This window comes from Haliotis rufescens, unplaced genomic scaffold, assembly GCF_023055435.1.
Source record: "Haliotis rufescens isolate VD_foot unplaced genomic scaffold, xgHalRufe1.0.p SCAF_2, whole genome shotgun sequence".
In the NCBI taxonomy this organism is placed as follows: domain Eukaryota; kingdom Metazoa; phylum Mollusca; class Gastropoda; order Lepetellida; family Haliotidae; genus Haliotis; species Haliotis rufescens.
The window spans coordinates 9,521,026-9,540,883 of NW_025963890.1; the positions used below are offsets into that span (position 1 = coordinate 9,521,026).

Below are 19,858 nucleotides of genomic sequence, written 5' to 3' on the forward strand. Positions count from 1 at the left end.
ATGTAATGTGTGCACTGTAATCCTCTACATGTGATCTGCGTTAATGGTCATGGTGCACGCATTGTGATCATAATTCAAGTATGATTTTAATGATGTCATCTTAGAATGCAGTCTTTCAGCCCACGTGTTGTGTTTGCTGAGTGGATGTGTAGTGTGTGGATGTACCAAGGGTGTTTACACTGGCCAACTCACGAAGTGAATAATTGCACATGGTACAAGATCTTTGCACGTAAGGTATCTGAAAGGTGAGACACTAGGGAACCACCAGTGTATTATATGTATAATGTTGTTCTGTATTTGTGTTTTTTCTCATACGTGTTTGGGTCACGTTATCATACGTGTTTAGGTCATGTTCTTACACGTGTTTAGGTCATGTTCTCATACGTGTTTAGGTCATTTTCTTCTACGTGTTTAAGTCATGTTATCGTACATGTTTAAGTCATGTTATCATACTTGTTTAGGTCATGTTATCATATGTGTTTGGGTCATGTAATTATACGTGTTTGGGTCATGTTATCATACGTGTTTGGGTCATGTTATCATACGTGTTTGGGTCATGTTAGCATACGTGTTTAGGTCATATTATCATATGTGTTTTGGTCCTGTTATCATACGTGTTTGGGTCATGTTATCATACGTGTTTGGGTCATGTTAGCATACGTGTTTAGGTCATATTATCATATGTGTTTTGGTCCTGTTATCTTACGTGTTTGGGTCATGTTATCACACGTGTTTGGGTCATGTTAGCATACGTGTTTAGGTCATATTATCATATGTGTTTTGGTCCTGTTATCATACGTGTTTGGGTCATGTTATCATACGTGTTTGGGTCATGTTAGCATACGTGTTTGGGTTATTTCATCATCCTTGTTTGGGTCGCATGTCGTGTACAAGTGTTATGCCCCGACATAATGTAGGTGTGAACTGAGATCATATTTAATTTTACCTACAATAATATGTTACTAGGCGATTTGTGTATATGTCCGGATTGCTTCTGATTTTCTCAGATGTTGGCATCACAGTTTCTTCCGGCACAAGTACTTATACCTGATCTGCTAAAATCGTTTTTTTATTGAAATTACATATCACATCTGAGTGCAGGCAGTAAGATCACATGTGGTGATCACATAAGATTAAGATATCGTTTGATACTGTCAAGCAGATGGAAATCCGACAAAATTGCCAAAAGCGTTGTCGTAGCGTTACAGAGAGATGACACACACAGGGAAGATTATCACACAACCCTAAGCCATGCCTGTCACTTCTGGGAGATTTAAGGCAGTGTAGAAATGTCGCTTTTAATATCCCCGACGTCAGCGGTGATGCGAAGACGCCATATCCCATCCAAAATTAGTCTTTTCCCCATTATCGGGATTTTCTGAGAGCCCTTCTCGTTGCCTGCTCCTCCACTGGCTAACAGCTCCCCTAGGCCTATCCAAACCCAGCAATCCAATTTTAGACACATTCTTGAAACTATATTTTGTAAACTGGTGCCCACCTCAGGCCAGATCTATTTTGTTCTGAGAGATCTATGCCCACATGTATCAAGCACACTGTTCCGACGTCATCCAAAGATTCATCATAGACTGTGTAGCAATGTAATGGAGAATAAGAAAGAGAGCTCGTTCTCTACATGATCCACTGCCCCCCTACACTAGAGGGGGTATTCTTTTCAAACATCCCTCCCATCCAAACTAGCTCTGAGTACGTCCAAAACCTCCATACCCAATCGCCCTCAAGCCGCGGGACAGGAAGGACTACTTTTAAGCCGGATTCTTCGATAAAGTTTCTGGGACCAGTTTGAGATGAGAGATCGATCTATGACAGGCTTATTAGATCTTCTTACAATTTTCTGTTTTGTCTAATAGCCAATTATAGACTTTGTTAGTCACAGAGGCTGCGGCCCATAAGGCACAGGTCTCCTTGAGGCTGATTATTACTGGTGGAGAGAGCTCCCTTCATTTATATGTACGGAGAGGGGAGTCAATGAAAGAAATATCCCTCTCACTACGTCAATATTCAACTTGCCCGAAAAATGGATAAATGAAAACCTTCCACATTTGTGGACATTCGATGTGTAGAAGGGACTGTGGTGTATTTGGGAACGGCAGCACACAGGAGTAGATGAGTGCGGCCCTTGTTGGAAGGATCACAGAGAATCTCCCGCCGGGTTCCCTTATCTTGGCAATAAAATATTTTAAAGATTATGGACAAATATTTACCAGCCTCTGAATCAAATGTGATTTTAAAGTACTGAACGACCTCAATAAGTGACGGGTCTTTTGAAGGATTATATCAAATCTGAAAGGAACTGTGGTTACACTCAACCTTCCCCGCGTTGTGTCTGGTAATGAATAGCGTAATGGTTCAGCAAGGTGAGCAGTTAACTCGGACGGGACGGAAATAAGCATACAAATGATGCTGACCAATTTTTTTACAAAGATACCAGAAGGTGGAGAGGTCCACATTAAAGAGAGCCTGTGTTTTGTCTTGTCTACCTACCAATATATCTCCATAACCCACCCTACGATTACCTCCTCCAGGTAGCCTCAGTAAAAAGCATCTCCTTCAGTTACCTTACCTTACAATACATCTCCTTCAATAACCCAACCTTACAATACATCTCATTATGTTATCCTACTTACAATGCATCTTCTTCAGTTACCCTGCATTACAATACATCTCTATAAGTTATCCTACCCTATAATGCACCGCCCTAGTTATCCTACCCTATAATGCACCGCACTAGTAATCCTACTGTACAATACTTCTCTATAAGTTATCCTACCCTATAATGCACCGCACTAGTAATCCTACTGTACAATACTTCTCTATAAGTTATCCTACCCTATAATGCACCGCACTAGTAATCCTACTGTACAATACATCTCTATAAGTTATCCTACCCTATAATGCACCGCACTAGTAATCCTACTGTACAATACACCTTATAAGTTATCCTACCCTATAATGCACCGCACTAGTAATCCTACTGTACAATACATCTCTATAAGTTATCCTACCCTATAATGCACCGCACTAGTAATCCTACTGTACAATACATCTCTATAAGTTATCCTACCCTATAATGCACCGCACTAGTAATCCTACTGTACAATTCATCTCTATAAGTTATCCTACCCTATAATGCACCGCACTAGTAATCCTACTGTACAATACATCTCTATAAGTTATCCTACCCTATAATGCACCGCACTAGTAATCCTACTGTACAATACATCTCTATAAGTTATCCTACCCTATAATGCACCGCACTAGTAATCCTACTGTACAATACATCTCTATAAGTTATCCTACCCTATAATGCACCGCACTAGTAATCCTACTGTACAATACATCTCCTTAAGTTATCCTACCCTATAATGCACCGCACTAGTAATCCTACTGTACAATACATCTCTATAAGTTATCCTACCCTATAATGCACCGCACTAGTTATCCTACTGTACAATACATCTCCTTAAGTTACCTTCTGTAAATCTCTATAAGATCGTTTCCTATAGGTTGTTGGTTTGTTAAAGTTCGGAACGAACGGGAAAGAAGCATCGCCCATCTACAGTAATGCCACTCATCTGTTGTACAGTCCTTTAGGTTGAACACGCTAGATAATGGTTTTGTGTACACATATATCACAAACACAAATGTGTGAGATTTACAACCATTAGGGAAACCATAGATCATGTTTAATGATGCACCGATACGTGATTAACGTCGCCGTGACGTCTTATTGACGTGGCCAGTTGAGTGTCATACAACACGGCCGGCGACGAGTGACACCAGGCTTCATTGCACTGAATGAGCTTTCAACATACAATCAACACTCATCTGTACTCGCAACCCTAAACCACTTAACTCAATCTGGAAATGACAGTTTTATTTCACAGTTTATTCAAATGGCGTAAGACGAGGGTGATTGATGCTAAAGAGTCTGTCTTGCGTCACAGAATGGTGATCTGTAACCCCACTGGACCAGTGATATATGACCGCATTAGCGTTTATAACCATTCGTCAACTTCCGGTATCTGCGCGTTGGAGTGACGCGAGTGAATGACGATGGAAGGGTCGTAAAAATACTCAGGCCATACATTGTCAAGTCTCCCAATCTGATCACTATAGTAACAGCCATCAACACACTAGCGTACAGCACGTATGCATTTGCATTTGTATCATCACATTTGCTTAACGTTGTTTGTCATTTAATCACAATGCCATCATAAATAACCGTGTAATTGTCAAAGGAATAGTGTTTGACGTATAAACCCGTGAGAGTATTGTATCGACGTCGTGCATGAATCGTTGTGTCGTGATGTTTGCCAGTTCATTGTTTGACATCATGTTATTTATGTTTGATAAGTTTGACCTCACTTATTATTATCATGACGTCGTGTACAATCCTGCCAGATCATGTTTGACAACATGTTATTTATGTTTGATCTTAGCTTACATAACATTATATAGAGAATCTTTTGTGTCTTTTGATATCAAATATATCACCATGAGTTGATAAAAGTGGAAAAACGAATGACGTCATAATGGTCTGCAAAGCATTGTGATGCAATTTCCTTGCAGCGATATCTACAATGTACATGTACATCACTACCATCTACAATGTAGATATCGCTTGATCTCACCCCAGCGATATCTCATGTGGGAGCCAGTTTGGATGATAAATTGACGTTGTGTACAATCTTGCCAAATCACTGTTTTGACATCATGCAATTTATGTTTGATCTCACTTAACATTATATTGACGTTGTGTACAATCTTGCCAAATCATTGTTTTACATGACGTAATTTATGTCTGATCTCACTTAACATTATATTGACGTCGTGTACAATCTTGCCAAATCATTGTTTTACATGACGTTATTTATGAGATCTCACTTAACGTCATATTGACGTTGTGTACAATCTTGCCAAATCATTGTTTTACATGACGTAATTTATGTTTGATCTCACTTAACATTATATTGACGTCGTGTACAATCTTGCCAAATCATTGTTTTACATGACGTTATTTATCTTAGATCTCACTTAACGTCTTATTGACGTTGTGTACAATCTTGCCAAATCATTGTTTTACATGACGTTATTTATGTTAGATCTCACTTAACGTCATAGTGACGTTGTGTACAATCTTGCCAAATCATTGTTTTACATGACGAAATGTATGTTTGATCTCACTTAACGTCATAGTGACGTTGTGTACAATCTTGCCAAATCATTGTTTTACATGACGTAATTTATGTTTGATCTCACTTAACATTATATTGACGTCGTGTACAATCTTGCCAAATCATTGTTTTACATGACGTAATTTATGTTTGATCTCACTTAACATTATATTGACGTCGTGTACAATCTTGCCAAATCATTGTTTTACATGACGTAATTTATGTTTGATCTCACTTAACGTCATATTGACGTTGTGTACAATCTTGCCAAATCATTGTTTTACATGACGTAATTTATGTTTGATCTCACTTAACGTCATATTGACGTTGTGTACAATCTTGCCAAATCATTGTTTTACATGACGTAATTTATGTTTGATCTCACTTAACAGTATATGGACGTCGTGTACAATCTTGTCAGATCATCATTAAACTTATGTTTGCTACGTTTGAAGTCACTTAATATTTTAACGGCACTGCATACAATCCTGCCAGATCATTGTTTTGGCACCATGTAATTTATGTTGTACGATGATACCATGGACAAACATGTGAGAAACGTGTATCGACGTCGTGCCACTAGCATGGTTAACTCACTGGTGGACGAATGGTGTGATTATGTCGTACAATCCCATGTACAATATACTTGTTACATTGTATGGACGTCATGCAAGTGATCTCATGTAGTGTTGTGTTAATGTCATGTATACCTTGTTCTGATGTCCTGACGTCTCGACGTCTCGAGCTGTAACGAGGTTGTCTGAAGGGTACTTTAAACACCTTCTTAAAACCCTTTCGATACTGCCTTATAAAGATATATACAAATGGTCTAAGTTCTAACACCAGAAGACGCGTAATTGTAATCTGAGCCCAAATGTGCCACAATGAACGTCATAAAACATAGTACTGTTGGAAAAAGAAATAAATCGATTTTAGGCCCTCACTTGATGCAGTTAAATAAACCCCGTAATTTTCTAAATAATTTGGCCGGTGGCTTTATCAAGGCAAGCATCTGTAAAAATAACATTTACACGACGTAAAAGAAGTAACGACTGAACGACACGAACATGATAATATTGTGTTGTGACAGGTTACCAGGTGATGCGCATTGTCTCACGCTCTCATTTCACATCTTCTGTGAAAGGACACTAAAGATTTTAATACATCGGTGCAATGGTAACAATTATATATCTTCTTTGTTGTGTAAGCACAAAAATCAAAATGTTGTTATGCAATATTTCAAATACACTTCTTCTCCTATAAATGCTCATGTAATAATAACTTTGTTAATTAGATATTTATATGATTAGTACATAAAACTTTTAACGCTGACAATTAAAGGCCAAATAGGCATTTATTTCTATTTCCGACAGCACTTCAGTTACAGGTGATCATGTAACGATGTGCTGGGGTAGGTTCAAGGGGCCCGTTTCACAAAGCTTTCTCAGCTCTACGACCGTCGGTTGTGGGTTTATGTTAGTTTTTAGAATTACGAACGCTTTGTGAAACCGGACCCAGGTTAATATCGAGACAAGCTTTGCATCTACTCAGTTTTAGGGAAAGATTGCAGATCTTTTGTCAAATTGAATGATTATGTTAATGTACTGAATGACTATCGATTTTTTCAGTTTGCCAAATAGGATTGTTTCCGTGGGGTCATTGGTAAACCTTCGTAACCCTTAACAATAAAAGTGAACGATTTAGCGAGAATCATGAAAAATATTGAATATTTAAGCTGCATGCACCTCATCAGATAAAAAACTTATACAAAAGTTATACGAACGTTCAGGACATAAAAATAATAATTATAATCATAATCCTATTTGAAAATATATCAACATTACCAGACGTTGTATATTATAAGATTATATTTGCCACGATTAATCAAATATACCTGATATATCTAGTGTCATTGAACAAGGATAACAAGAGTGTTGGCACCGCCTGTTGCTCTCTGATGGTGTGAGAGCATGCCATATTGTCAAAACATTAGCCACCGTTGATGGTGCGTTGCCTCGTTACACAGCTGTGTACAACAGGCACATTAGAATGATTGTTAGGTCCGACAAACACAAGCGCCTTGTTAGGAGTAGTGTTTTTTGCGCATCAGGATAAGGTATTAAAGAAAAGTTTGTAACGAATTGTTACTGTAACCATTAAAATGCTTGTTACAGGCATGTATCAGATATATAATACTTTTTAAAAATTATTATTTTTGGTATGATAGTACGGTGGTCAATATGTCTCCAATCCCTGCATATCCGCCATCAATGATTTCAAAAGAGACGAATCCTGACCATGAAAACACATGTCAGATGAATGAAAAGGATTTGTGTGGGAAATATATCAGACATACTACTCCCATAGTATTGCATGTGGTTGTAACATGGTCGAGGCATTGACTAGCTTATTAGTAATGACAAATGTGTGCGAATTGAAAAGAGATATTTTTATATGTAACACACGAGAATTTAACAGGAATTCAGCTTACCCCTCTTTTGTCGCCAGCCGTGATATAGCCAAGTAGTGGTAGACCCAGACCCTTAGCAACTACAGACACTGCTTGGATAGTTCCACTTGTACCAAACGCCAACACAAATGAAGCTTTGGTGTTGGTGATGTACGCTCCCAATTCGGGTAAATCCTGTGGAACCAACCGATCCTTAATGTACAATGATCCGTTGATATTGTACTCGCAGCCCTGTTTAAGAAATCCCACGGTGTTTTCCAGGAGGTCGACGCTGTTGGCACAGTGGGCGGAGGTGGTAGCGTCACACACCACCACCACAGCCACTTGAGAGGCTGAGTTCCAAATTTCAGCAGAAGTATCCGTGAGAAGATTCGCGGATAGTAACATCAAGATAGCGAACATTTCATCCAGGCGTGTCACCTCGGTTGGCACCGTCCTCGCGTCGTCGTCGACGTCGTCGCTCGTGAACCGCACCCAAATGAAGAAACATCAGAGGTAGCGAGTTCAACGCCTGTAGTCATCGCTTGACAAAAGTTTATAACTCAAACAAACTTTCTTGTCAAGAGACGTCAATATGTTTTCCTAAAACCATCCTCCTTAGGCAAGGATCTTTATACAATCGTTAAGTCCCGAGCGGCGTAACACTAGTGCCGGCTGTAGTACAACTCGCTCCTCAACTGCCAATATATCCGGTTGTTGCTCATTGACGACTCGCGGCCGATGAAGGCAGCGGCCAGCCAGGCAATGTTGGAAGGATGGGAGGATTGAGCGCACTCGCATACCCAGGCTGGCGCAGAATCTTCACACGGATAGCGGGAGGCACCTGGCTCTGTGATCGATACATGTATATATCGACAGTCGTTCGGCGGTCAGACAGGGGTGGGAACTGGACGTCGATAGCCAACGACCATTCGCTTATGTGCGGGGAAGCAACTGGTTGTGGAATTGGTCGTTATTGCAATAGAATAGCTAATAAGCTGTAAATACTGGGAGAAGAAGCATGGCAACGCAGGTATTGATGTATGAACTAAATTGCAGATTCATTCAATCATCGCGTACAATACAGGCCTGATGTAAGGCACCTGTTAGGCCTGTTAGATAGAGGATTGGTTTAGTGACTGGGAACACTCTTCCAAGCCATCGTGGAATGCCCATTAGGATGTGTGGTCGATACAGCATTTAAACTTTTATCCCTTGCATAGATTCGCAAGTGGATCTGATTTGGATGCCTTCATTTAAAATATATTGATGCGTGCATTATATATATGTATTATATATGAAGTCATGGTTAAATATCACTTGATGACATCGAGAACCTGCACTATATATTCACAGTGTGATTAAGGTGTCGTGATATGCATGCCTGGCATATAAAACAACTGTTAAAAGCATAAAAAAACTAGTTATATATGTACCATCAGTATTTAACGCGGTTTTTTGTTATGTCAAGCTAAAACAAAATTCACTTTGTTCAAAATGGTGTATAACAACGACCTTGAATAGACAGATTGAAATGTGTTTTTTTTTCACATTCTCAATAAGTTGGATTGCGTTATCTGTAACCGTATAAAAAAAAGGAGCGTTAAGTTACAACAAATTATTCATTCGTTCCTTTGAATCTTGAAGTTCTCACCCATTTCCCCCCTTTTTTTAGAGACATTGCTATAAGATTTCGTGACTAGTTTCAGTTACTGAATTATTTACTTTGTAAACCGCAAATCATTACCTGGCTAAAATAAAGTCTCTGCTTAGACTCAGTAAAAGTCGAAAACTGACATTTAAAATATTTCTTACATGATAATAATCATTTCATCTGTTAATAAGTTAAACATGTTTTCATTGTTAAGCTAAAATTGAATTTGTAACCATACGTGTAGCATGATAATTCTACAGTCTTTGACGGGCATGTAGAAGTTGCAAGGTCCATGTATTCTTGATCATTCTTTTTTGACAAAACTAACGCGCACTGGTGTTAGAGAAGGTATAATAAATGAAGCGGCATGGGTTGGCCAAGCGACAGAGTAGATTGTTGGTACAAATAGAGAAATATACTCAAGTATTGTATTTTAAATCAATGCATTTTACTCGCATATATGAGATATTATATTGATGGTGCGGATCACAGCTACATTTAAATGTATATTTCATTAAAGTCGTTATCACTACACCGCCACCATGGATGATCGATACTGGTTGTTCTCTGACGTTGATATTTTGTATTTGTGCACCTCATGATCTATAGACAAGTCAAGTTAAAAGTATCTTTGAAGTAATGTATTGACCACAGGATATACGCTTGCCACCACAAGAGTGAAGGTCTTGATTTAACACGAAATTGTCATGAACATTTTATTACTTTTATTAATTCATATCATGGCGAGTCATTTTAATGTGTTGAAAAGTCCGAAGTAGCGCAGTGGACGTTTGTCAGTTCAGGAAAACTAACTGGTGTGAACTAACTGACACACGAAGGATCAGAGCGAATCTTGGATAAAGTGTCACTTGCTCGACATTTTGTAAGTCCAAATTGATAAATGGGGAAGTCTTGAAACCATATGTTAAGTGGATCTTTACTGAAGTACGAGTGTATTTTGCAATTGTCAGTTAGTTGCCAGAGTACGTCATTGTTGACGATGGTTAATTGTATGATGGTGTCCAACAGGCGGATCCCGGATTGAAATATAAACCGTCAAGGCCAGAGAATAACCAGTCTCGAATATCAACCAAAACAGATTCCACTGGGCGTAAAAGGCCAAACAAAGATGAAAATTATATCAATGGATCACTACAAATGAGTGATGACTCCAATTGTTCGCCAAAAGGTCAAGCATGTCCTGCCCCACCGGCAGCACCTGCCGCTAACACATTTTACTTTTAAAAAGTGAGTGTTTGTTGTATGACGCCGCAAACAAGTACCTCACAGTACTCTAGCTATTTATATTGTAAGGTAAATTTACTGACTCAATATACAGGCGTTGTCAAACGCATATACAGTTATGTACAGTCAATAACAATAACAACAACAAAATTACCTGCCTCACACATGCAGTCAGTATTAGTATTGCTAACAGACATAAGTCAAATGAATAGAGGCGACTAACGGGATCGGGTGGTCAGGCTCGCTGACTTGGTTGATGTATGTCATCGATCCCAATTGCTTGGATCGATGCTCATGATATCAATCACTGGATTGTCTGGTCCAGACTCGATTATTTACAGACAGCCGTCATATAGCTGGAATATTGCTGAGTGCGGCGTTCAACAAACAAACAAACAAATTCAAAAGATATGTAAATATTCATAACTAAGAACGAGACAAACCCCCGAGCTCACTGCCCACGCTCTGTCTATAATTAGAGTGCTAGCCAACTTGTGAATGGTATAGGTTTCCATTATGCAACAAAAAAAAGAAGGCCACATTAGGGTTCATCCGATATATAACTTGTCTACCTTTGAATGTATTACAAATCTGACCATGATAGAAGTTTTTAAAATCAATTTTAAAGTTTCGAACTACACATGTATCAATGCGACATTATGTGAAATAGGAGGTCTTATAACCTCATGAGCATATATTTGACCTTTTTACCTATATCGTTGTGCATGTATGTCACTACAGTGCAGAAAGTACATTTTAGTCACAACCAAGGCATTTATTGATGCATCTAATGCGGCAGTTCAAAATCAGTTCACATCTGATCGACTCTGTGGTACTCAACGGTTATTAGACATTACTACTTTGTGAGTGATGACTGATGAGCGTTTTGATGGATTACAATAATTTTGATAGAATGGTTGATGAATTATTCACAATGTAAATGATTGTAGTTATGATTTACTGGCGTGGATGAACCTACTTGTACATCGACCTGGGCCCATTTCCTCTCGGGGTAGAGTCGACTTGGCATTGTTGAAACACGTCCAAATTCATGGCCTTTAGCAGAGTCTACTTTGTATGGAGGGAGCTAGTTCAACACTAAAGCCTCATAATTAACATGGGGTCGTTGTGTTGTTGGTTGCTGTCACGGGGTGGTCATAATGAACATGGGGTCGTTTTGTTGTTGGTTCCTTTCACGAGGTGGTCATAATGAACATGGGGTCGTTTTGTTGTTGGTTCCTGTCACGGGGTGGTCATAATGAACATGGGGTCGTTTTGTTGTTGGTTCCTTTCACGAGGTGGTCATAATTAACATGGGGTCGTTTTGTTGTTGGTTCCTTTCACAGGGCGGTAAAAATTAACATGGGTTCGTTTGACGCCGCAAACAAGTACCTCACAGTACTCTAGCTATTTATATTGTAAGGTAAATTTACTGACTCAATATACAGGCGTTGTCAAACGCATATACAGTTATGTACAGTCAATAACAATAACAACAACAAAATTACCTGCCTCACACATGCAGTCAGTATTAGTATTGCTAACAGACATAAGTCAAATGAATAGAGGCGACTAACGGGATCGGGTGGTCAGGCTCGCTGACTTGGTTGATGTATGTCATCGATCCCAATTGCTTGGATCGATGCTCATGATATCAATCACTGGATTGTCTGGTCCAGACTCGAGGTGGTCATAATTAACATGGGGTCGTTTTGTTGTTGGTTCCTTTCACAGGGCGGTAAAAATTAACATGGGTTCGTTTTGTTGGGGGGGGGGGGGGGGGGGGGGGGGGGGGGGCACTTGAGATAGTCTTTGTTTTATTTGGTACCTTATAGTTTGTTGCGAGGAATCATGTTCACATGGGACAGTCTCTGTTGTGAACTACTTTTTACCTTCTTTGGGGTATACAATGTACAAGCGTTAATCTTTGTGAACTGGCTACCATCCACTCTCCGCGGTGAATCATTTACACATCGGATAGTCGTGCATGTTCCCTCAGTACCATCTATATTTTTAACCCACACAAATATAAGTGTTGAAATTGTCGCACTTGAAAAAACGTTGCCATAGTCAATATAGCCGTTCGTTGGTGTTTATCTTTCCTTTTCCTTGCTATATCCTGATAGTTAATCAGTACTGACGTTTAATGCGATAGTAATTATTTTTGGGAGAATAAGTTACAAGCAACTCAGAATAACCGATTATCTGTCTCGTTCACAAACTCTTTACAAACAATGATAAAAATGGAACAGCTGTCATTATGCTCACTGAGAATTATTCAAGCTAATTTCACCTAAATCCGCGCCATTATTGGTAATAGTATTCAGTAAAACCTTTGTTCTGAACAATTTGAGCCCGCCCCATTCCGTACTCTATATCATGGGGTAGCTTCACACACTTTGCATTAGGAACAATGCAAATAAATGGAACACACAGTCTATACATGAAACACGTGGCACCATTTAGAATCAAGTAAATACCTTTTTATACATTAACGACAGCTGTGGTGAAAGCTACCAATTGACATACTCTAGCTGTTATTGCCTGGCCACTGATTTATTGATGTGTAAACTAATGTACACACATACACTCCGTCACCTAAAACAGAGTTAGCTGATATACGATGACCTTGTGATACAATCCATTAATATAAACGTTATTATTTATCTAAATGAACCAATTTTGGATATGCTGAAGTGACACATTGTGTTCTTATCTCCAGTGACAATTACGGCTTCCCTACTTATACCATACGTTCCCGTGTTTGTTCAGGTGAACACTTGCTTTGCCTATGCATGTGTCTGTGACCCGTGCACCGGCGGGGCAGGATACCTTTTCACAAGCACCTGGTAACATCAGTAATTGATTTTGAATCATAGACACATGAATAACCTCATGAATATGGAAACGGTTTTGTCGCTTTTATTTACTGCATAGTAGTCGCCATTGATTCAGGATCAAACTGATGCATGATCTAGATGCTTCATTTTCAAAGACAGCCACGACGAGCTTATACTTATCACGAACACCTGGGCCCACTTGCACAAAGCGATCTTAGCGCTAAGACTATTGTAAGCCTATGTTAAAGTATGGTAGTTACGATCATCTTAGCGCTAAGATCGCTTTGTGCAAGTGGGCCCTTGTGTCCCTAATTTTCAGTGATCCATTCATACATTTTTTACCGCTACTTTGCCTTTTGGAATTTTGTTTCGTCGGATAGTCGAGACTGGTTTTTCTCTGGCGTTGACGTTTTATATCATATCTCAGCGGGATCTACATAGCAGGAGCTCGGGTATATACTTAGAACCCTTATTTAGTTGATCCAGTTGGAGAGCTTCTACTTTGCTTCATGTAAATCGCCATATTGACGACGCCCTTGGTGGCTGTTCTACAGGTTCTATCGGAAGGGCCCTACTCAGAGGATGGGTACTCCCTGACCCCGGTGTAATGCAAGTAACCATTTCTGAGACCCATTACTTTATATTGTAAAACGTCAGTGTGCGAAGATCTGCCACGAGTAAACAATAATTTACGAGACATTAACAACAATCCATATGATGGAACTACTCAGCCATTGATTCAATGCTTAAATCCATACGGTAATCATTAAAAGGTTCTGTTAGGGATCCACGAACACAAACATTCCTCTCAGTGAAATGGACCCGGAAGTGACCTCTCAGTGAAATGGACCCGGAAGTGACCTTAGATTCCTGAATCATGAGATTCTCCTACTGCCTGAAAGCCTGGGTATTATGCTGGCACTCTCCAAGACCAACAGTTGGCTTCATTTTCTCAAAGCCCTCAAATGATCTTATAAAAATCAATTCAACACTTTTTGAAGGGACTATCCGAGCATACATTTAAAGTTTACCTTTGTTTATGATGACAAATGTCGTAATTTATACTCAAATGTCATTACCAACTGCCTAAGAACACGTTTAAGCGTTACATCTGATTTGTGGTAGCAAGTTTATGTTATAAATGTAGCATTTGATAGAAGTGTGTGTGTTTGTGTGTGTGTGTGTGTGTGTTTGTGTGTGTGTGTGTGTGTGTGTGTTTGAGTGTGTATGTGTGTGTGTGTGTGTGTGTGTGTGAGTGAGTGTGTGTGTGTGTGTGTGTGTGTGTGTGTGTGTGTGTGTGTGTGTGTGTGTGTGTGTGTGTGTGTGTGTGTGTGTGTGTGTGTGTGTGTGTGTGTGTGTGTGTGTGTGTGTGTGTGTGTGTGTGTAGTCATGTCAACGGGTAAGCAGATGCTGTTTAAGGTCGTAGTCAGCAATATTCCAGTTGTATGTAAATAATTGAGTCAAGACAAGACATTCCAGTGACTTAAAACACGGACAACGATCTCCGTCATCGGGCCACGATGATCAGCCAAGTTACTGAGCTGATCATGACAACTCAGTTCTCATTAGCCTTACAAGAAGAATGGGATACCGCGGACCTATTCTCCACCTGAATAGTCACGGTGTCCTCCTTATGGCAGAGGTGGTGCATACATCTATCACAGACAGTGTACACATATGTCAATATCAACGAAACAGAAACCGCCCTTCTCTAATTCCATCTGTCTCTCCCGTCTTTGAATCGGACATTGACTTGTAGATTGAAGACGTCAATACCATAACCCATATGAACACACCAGTTTACTGCAACATTTTCAGATCTGATTTTATGGAATACAACGATCAAAGTCTTTTTTGACGTCACGATCCAGTTTATTCACCGCGTCTTGGTCAGGGCGGCTGATTGGCACAGATATGTATGTCACTATATACTAGAATAAGGACGTACCTCAATATCAACGAGACAGAATCAGTAGACAACAACGAGTACCTTTAAGAACATAATATCAGAAGGCTACAAGATTAGTTTTCAGTTCAACAGTTGGCTTTCACATACTTTAATTGTTAACGAATTCAGTGTGTACCCAATCTAAATGAATTATCGTGAATTTAACTGGTGTAAGATCAAGTATTGGTCAAAGGTAATATTTCTGCACGAAGCTGTGCTCGTTTAGGAGATTTATTTACATGTTTTCTATAGACATGTTATTCACTCTCAAAACACTTTCTCTGTGCACTCTAAGAATATGTCACCTCAACAACGATTACAAGTTTAGAACACGACTCGCAGCACTTAGAGGGGTTGTGAGGTAGCCTAGTGGTTAAAGCGTTTGCTAGTCACGCTGAAGGCCCGGGTTCGACTCCCCACAATGTGTGGAGCCCATTCCTTGTGTCCCCAGCCGTGATATTACTGGAATATTGCTAAAAGCGGCGTTAAAAACCAAACTCAATCATATTATGCAATGGAGTTTGACATTGTGTTAGACGAGAGAAGCTTTGTTTACACGGCTATCAGCGTAGTACAGGTATATCAGTGTTAAGATGCTACAGGATCTGTGACGCTCCACCTCAGATCATCGGGTGCAGAGAAAAGCGTGAAGCCGAGCTGAGATCGCCGCATTGGAAGCCTAGAGCTGGGGTCGCTTTCTCAGACCGCCAGGTGTAATGCTTTGAAGCCTGAGATCGCATCACCTGTACCATCTGTGCACAGCCGTGTAAAATTTATGACGTGCGTTTAGAAACAATGTTATCTCTTGAACATGCATGTTACTGAATTTAAACACTTGCTTTCATCTAGAGACAATTTGAATATACATGTGTGTGATATCCACGTGATGCAGCTGTTCTTCCTTCTCCTGTTCTTTCCTAATTTCCTTTCCCTCTCCCTCCACTCTTTCCCTCCTTTGTCGACCCTCCGCTCTATCTGCGACTTTCTCTGTCTTTCTCACTGTGGAGTGTTCAAGTGATGTAAGTGGCCACAAATCCTCTATTCTGCTAGTGGTTGGTTCGAATCTGAGATTGATCCCAATCATGATATTAATCCGTCAGCACCAGGTCATGCACCAGTTGTTTATAAAAGCGACAAAACCCTTCCCATATTCATAGTGAGTGAGTGAGTTAAAGTTTAACGTCACATCGGCAATATTTCAGCCATATCGTGACGATCCCATTTTCATAAGAAATCCCTGCTAAAGGCAGTCGATTGCACAATTCTGACTATATCATGAGCATGTTGGTTGGTTGGTTTGTTGTTTTACGCCGCACTCAGCAATATTCCAGCTATATGACGGCGGACTGTAAATAATCGAGTCTGGACCAGACAATCCAGTGATTGACATCATGAGTATCAATCCACGCAATTGAGATCAATGACATGCTTCAACCAAGTCAGCGAACCTGACCACCCGATCCCATTAGTCGCCTCTTACTACAAGCATAGAAGGGGCGGTGGGGTAGCCTAGTGGTTAAAGCGTTGGCTCGTCATGTCGAAGACCCGGGTTCGATTCCCGACATGGGTACAATGTGTGAAGCCCATTTCTGGTGTCCCCCGCCGTAATATTGCTGGAATATTGCTCAAAGCGGCGTAAAACCATACTCACTCACTACAAGCATAGAAGTCTTTTACGACAAGTATGGGTTGCTGAAGGCCTATTCTACCCCGGATGAGCATGTGTTTATGAATAATTATGAGTGATGATACCGGAAAGGTGAGCGGATCCTGCCCCACATGTGGTACCCGTCACAAACACATGTTCAACGATCCACAAGGTAACCTCCCAAAACCCCTACATCCCATTTCCCCTACAACTTAAGACAACAAAGTTCACGGTCCATGGCACTGCTAATCCCTAGTCTGTTACCTATTTCATACAATGGAACAACCCAAGAAACTCGAATAGATTGAGATAAATATTTAATTACGATTACGATATTATTCAAAATTCATAATACATTATAATAAAATGTTCATTTTTCAAAATTCATAATACATTATAATAAAATGTTCATTTTTCAAAATTCATAATACATTATAATATAAATCGTCTCATCTCAGTTTCTCAGTGTAATAATTGTTTCTTCCTATTGTTATTTTTGTAATTTCTAAAAATTGTCTTCTCATCATACAGGCATCTTTCATTACACTTACATTAATTTTATTTTTTTTAACTTTCCTTTAAGTCCCCTAGTCCCCTAAAGCTCTACCCCTTTCATTTCTACTACCTCTACTCCAGACCTTAATCTCTCCTTTAGGTGAGTTCATAATGCCAGACAGGTAAATGCCGCGTGTTGTTTTAACTAATTGTAGGGGAACTGGGTTGTAGGGGAAATGGGATGTAGGGGTTTTGGGAGATAACCATCCACAACGATGCGGCCTCTCGGGGTTACATTGATCTGTCAATCACTCATTGGTGTTTGATTTAAATAGGTTTGCACAGCAATTAAATAAGCCTTGGCTCTTGTTCACAAAGAAAATTTATGTGAATGTGTGATTTGGGGGGTATATACACACCAAGCATGTTTATGTGTCACTGGTAACGTGTGGAATTTGTTCCCGAACGCGGTAATTGGGGTTCAAATGGGATTTATAGCAACAGAAAATATGAAGTTAATTTGCTTCCTGTTAATAAAATAGGTTATCCATGAAATGTATTGACCTCGAAGTGGTGAAATAGAATACCACGATTCGTCAGTGGTTTTAACGTTTATACATCAAATAGTCATTTAGCTGAGCGGATGCTACAGGAAATTGATTTGATTTGTACAATTCCATATATCGCTGAGAAGCTGAATATCGGCTGTTTTCAAAATATTGACTTTTTCATACTTCAGAAGCATCCTGAAGTTGGTGTTCATGCATAATACATTTTTATCAAATGAATAGATTTTTTAGCAAAAGTAACTCTTAAGTTCATGTTCAGTTGATCATAAGGATTCGTATGCTGTTTAATGGTAAAATGCTTTTTATTTTCTAATTTGCAGCATGTTTAATATCAAAACAAATCGGGTTGATATTTGTTTCCATATGATTCACACAAAGACAGAAGTAATTTGTCTGCTATTTATCTACTTCTATTTGATTTTCTCTTTTGTGCAAGTCTGTTCTGGCAATCACGAGGGTCCTTCTGTTATAGCGTAATGAGATCTTAAGTTCACAATTTGAGGTGTCTTGTCTATATTTCTCAAGTTTAAACGATCCTATTTATTTTTTTTATTTTTTTCGATATCTTTATTGAATATTCTTATGAATATTTAGTGGCTAAATTACTTTTTGGTGTTTACAACTCAGAACTATCCAAACAGTTTCTCTCTATTAACAAAGTACGCATGTGTATGATCAGAGGATTGAGTGTGGTACAGTTCAGCATTTCTCATCACCGTTTGCGTTTGCCAAAGCTATACTGCTTAAAAGAAAGACTTGAAATCAATAAATATACATACGCATTACATTCAATTCTGAATACTTAAATACCATAAAACGCAGTCTTTGTTCAAGCACCATAAAGAGGAAGTAAATCAGAGATGACGTCATGCACATATATCACCACTATGTCTACAGTAGCCCCGTAAAAATGAGCATTCCAGGAAATCCTCAATCAGAGCGGATCATTCCAACCGTTGCCCAATTACCATTATCCAAAGTTCCGCCAACGCAGGGGATCCAGTGCTGTTGTGCCAGTTGCCGGGGTCTAGTGGCACTAGGTGTATATTTTTTACAGACCAAGGCAAGCTTCTTTATACCAATTATCACGAACGCAGAACGATGGCTGACATGACGGTCATTCGAACTCATTTTATGGCGGTAATTATGTAAAACGCAAGAAAACTACGCCAACGTAGACAAAATTCATCAAGCTTAAAACCACGTTTGACGGAGAGTGCAACGATGCTGAAGAAATCTATATGGTTGTTGTCCCGCGTCTTATGCTTCCTCCAACCCCCCTATCTGTAAAGATCTGGGTTAGAATTCGCCTTCAGTAACCCAGCCTTGGTCCGACTTGCCGACTTGGTTGACGCATGCCATTGTATCCCATTTGCGTTGGGGGGCACGTGTGGCCCAACCGCCGCGATTAGCTGTGCAGATTTGCGTCCCTTGGGCACGCCAGAAACCTAGGATTGAGGGTTCGAATCCCGGTTCGCCCCGATTATGTTTCTAGGTTTGTCAGCACCATACCCTTGCTCGTGGGTTTCACCGAAGTGGTAAACGTCTGAGACCTGCATCACTTCAGGCTTTCCTCCCACATTAAGCTGACACACCTCGATGTTAACTGGAATACTGTTAAAAGCGGCGTTAAACCCAACTCACACATCCATTTGCGTTGATCGGGACTCATGATGTTAATCACTGGATTGTTTGGTCCAGACACGATTGTTTACAGCCGCCGTCATATAACTGCAATATTTATGAGTGTGGAGTTAAACACCGTGAAACACACAACCAAACTATGATCCCTGTGTACCGACAAACCTTTGTCTC

General features: G+C 39.7%; 1 protein-coding gene across 1 annotated transcript in view; it reads right to left on the minus strand.

Annotated features, from left to right (window-relative positions):
• Positions 1–8,539, minus strand: part of LOC124136204 (glutamate receptor ionotropic, NMDA 3A-like) — a 119,251-nt gene extending 110,712 nt beyond the window's left edge. The window contains exon 1 of the mRNA XM_046502066.2: positions 7,687–8,539. Coding sequence (XP_046358022.2) covers positions 7,687–8,067 — 381 coding nt within the window. The 5' untranslated portion in view covers positions 8,068–8,539. The remainder of the gene's footprint in view (positions 1–7,686) is intronic.
• Positions 8,540–19,858: the final 11,319 nt, after the last annotated feature.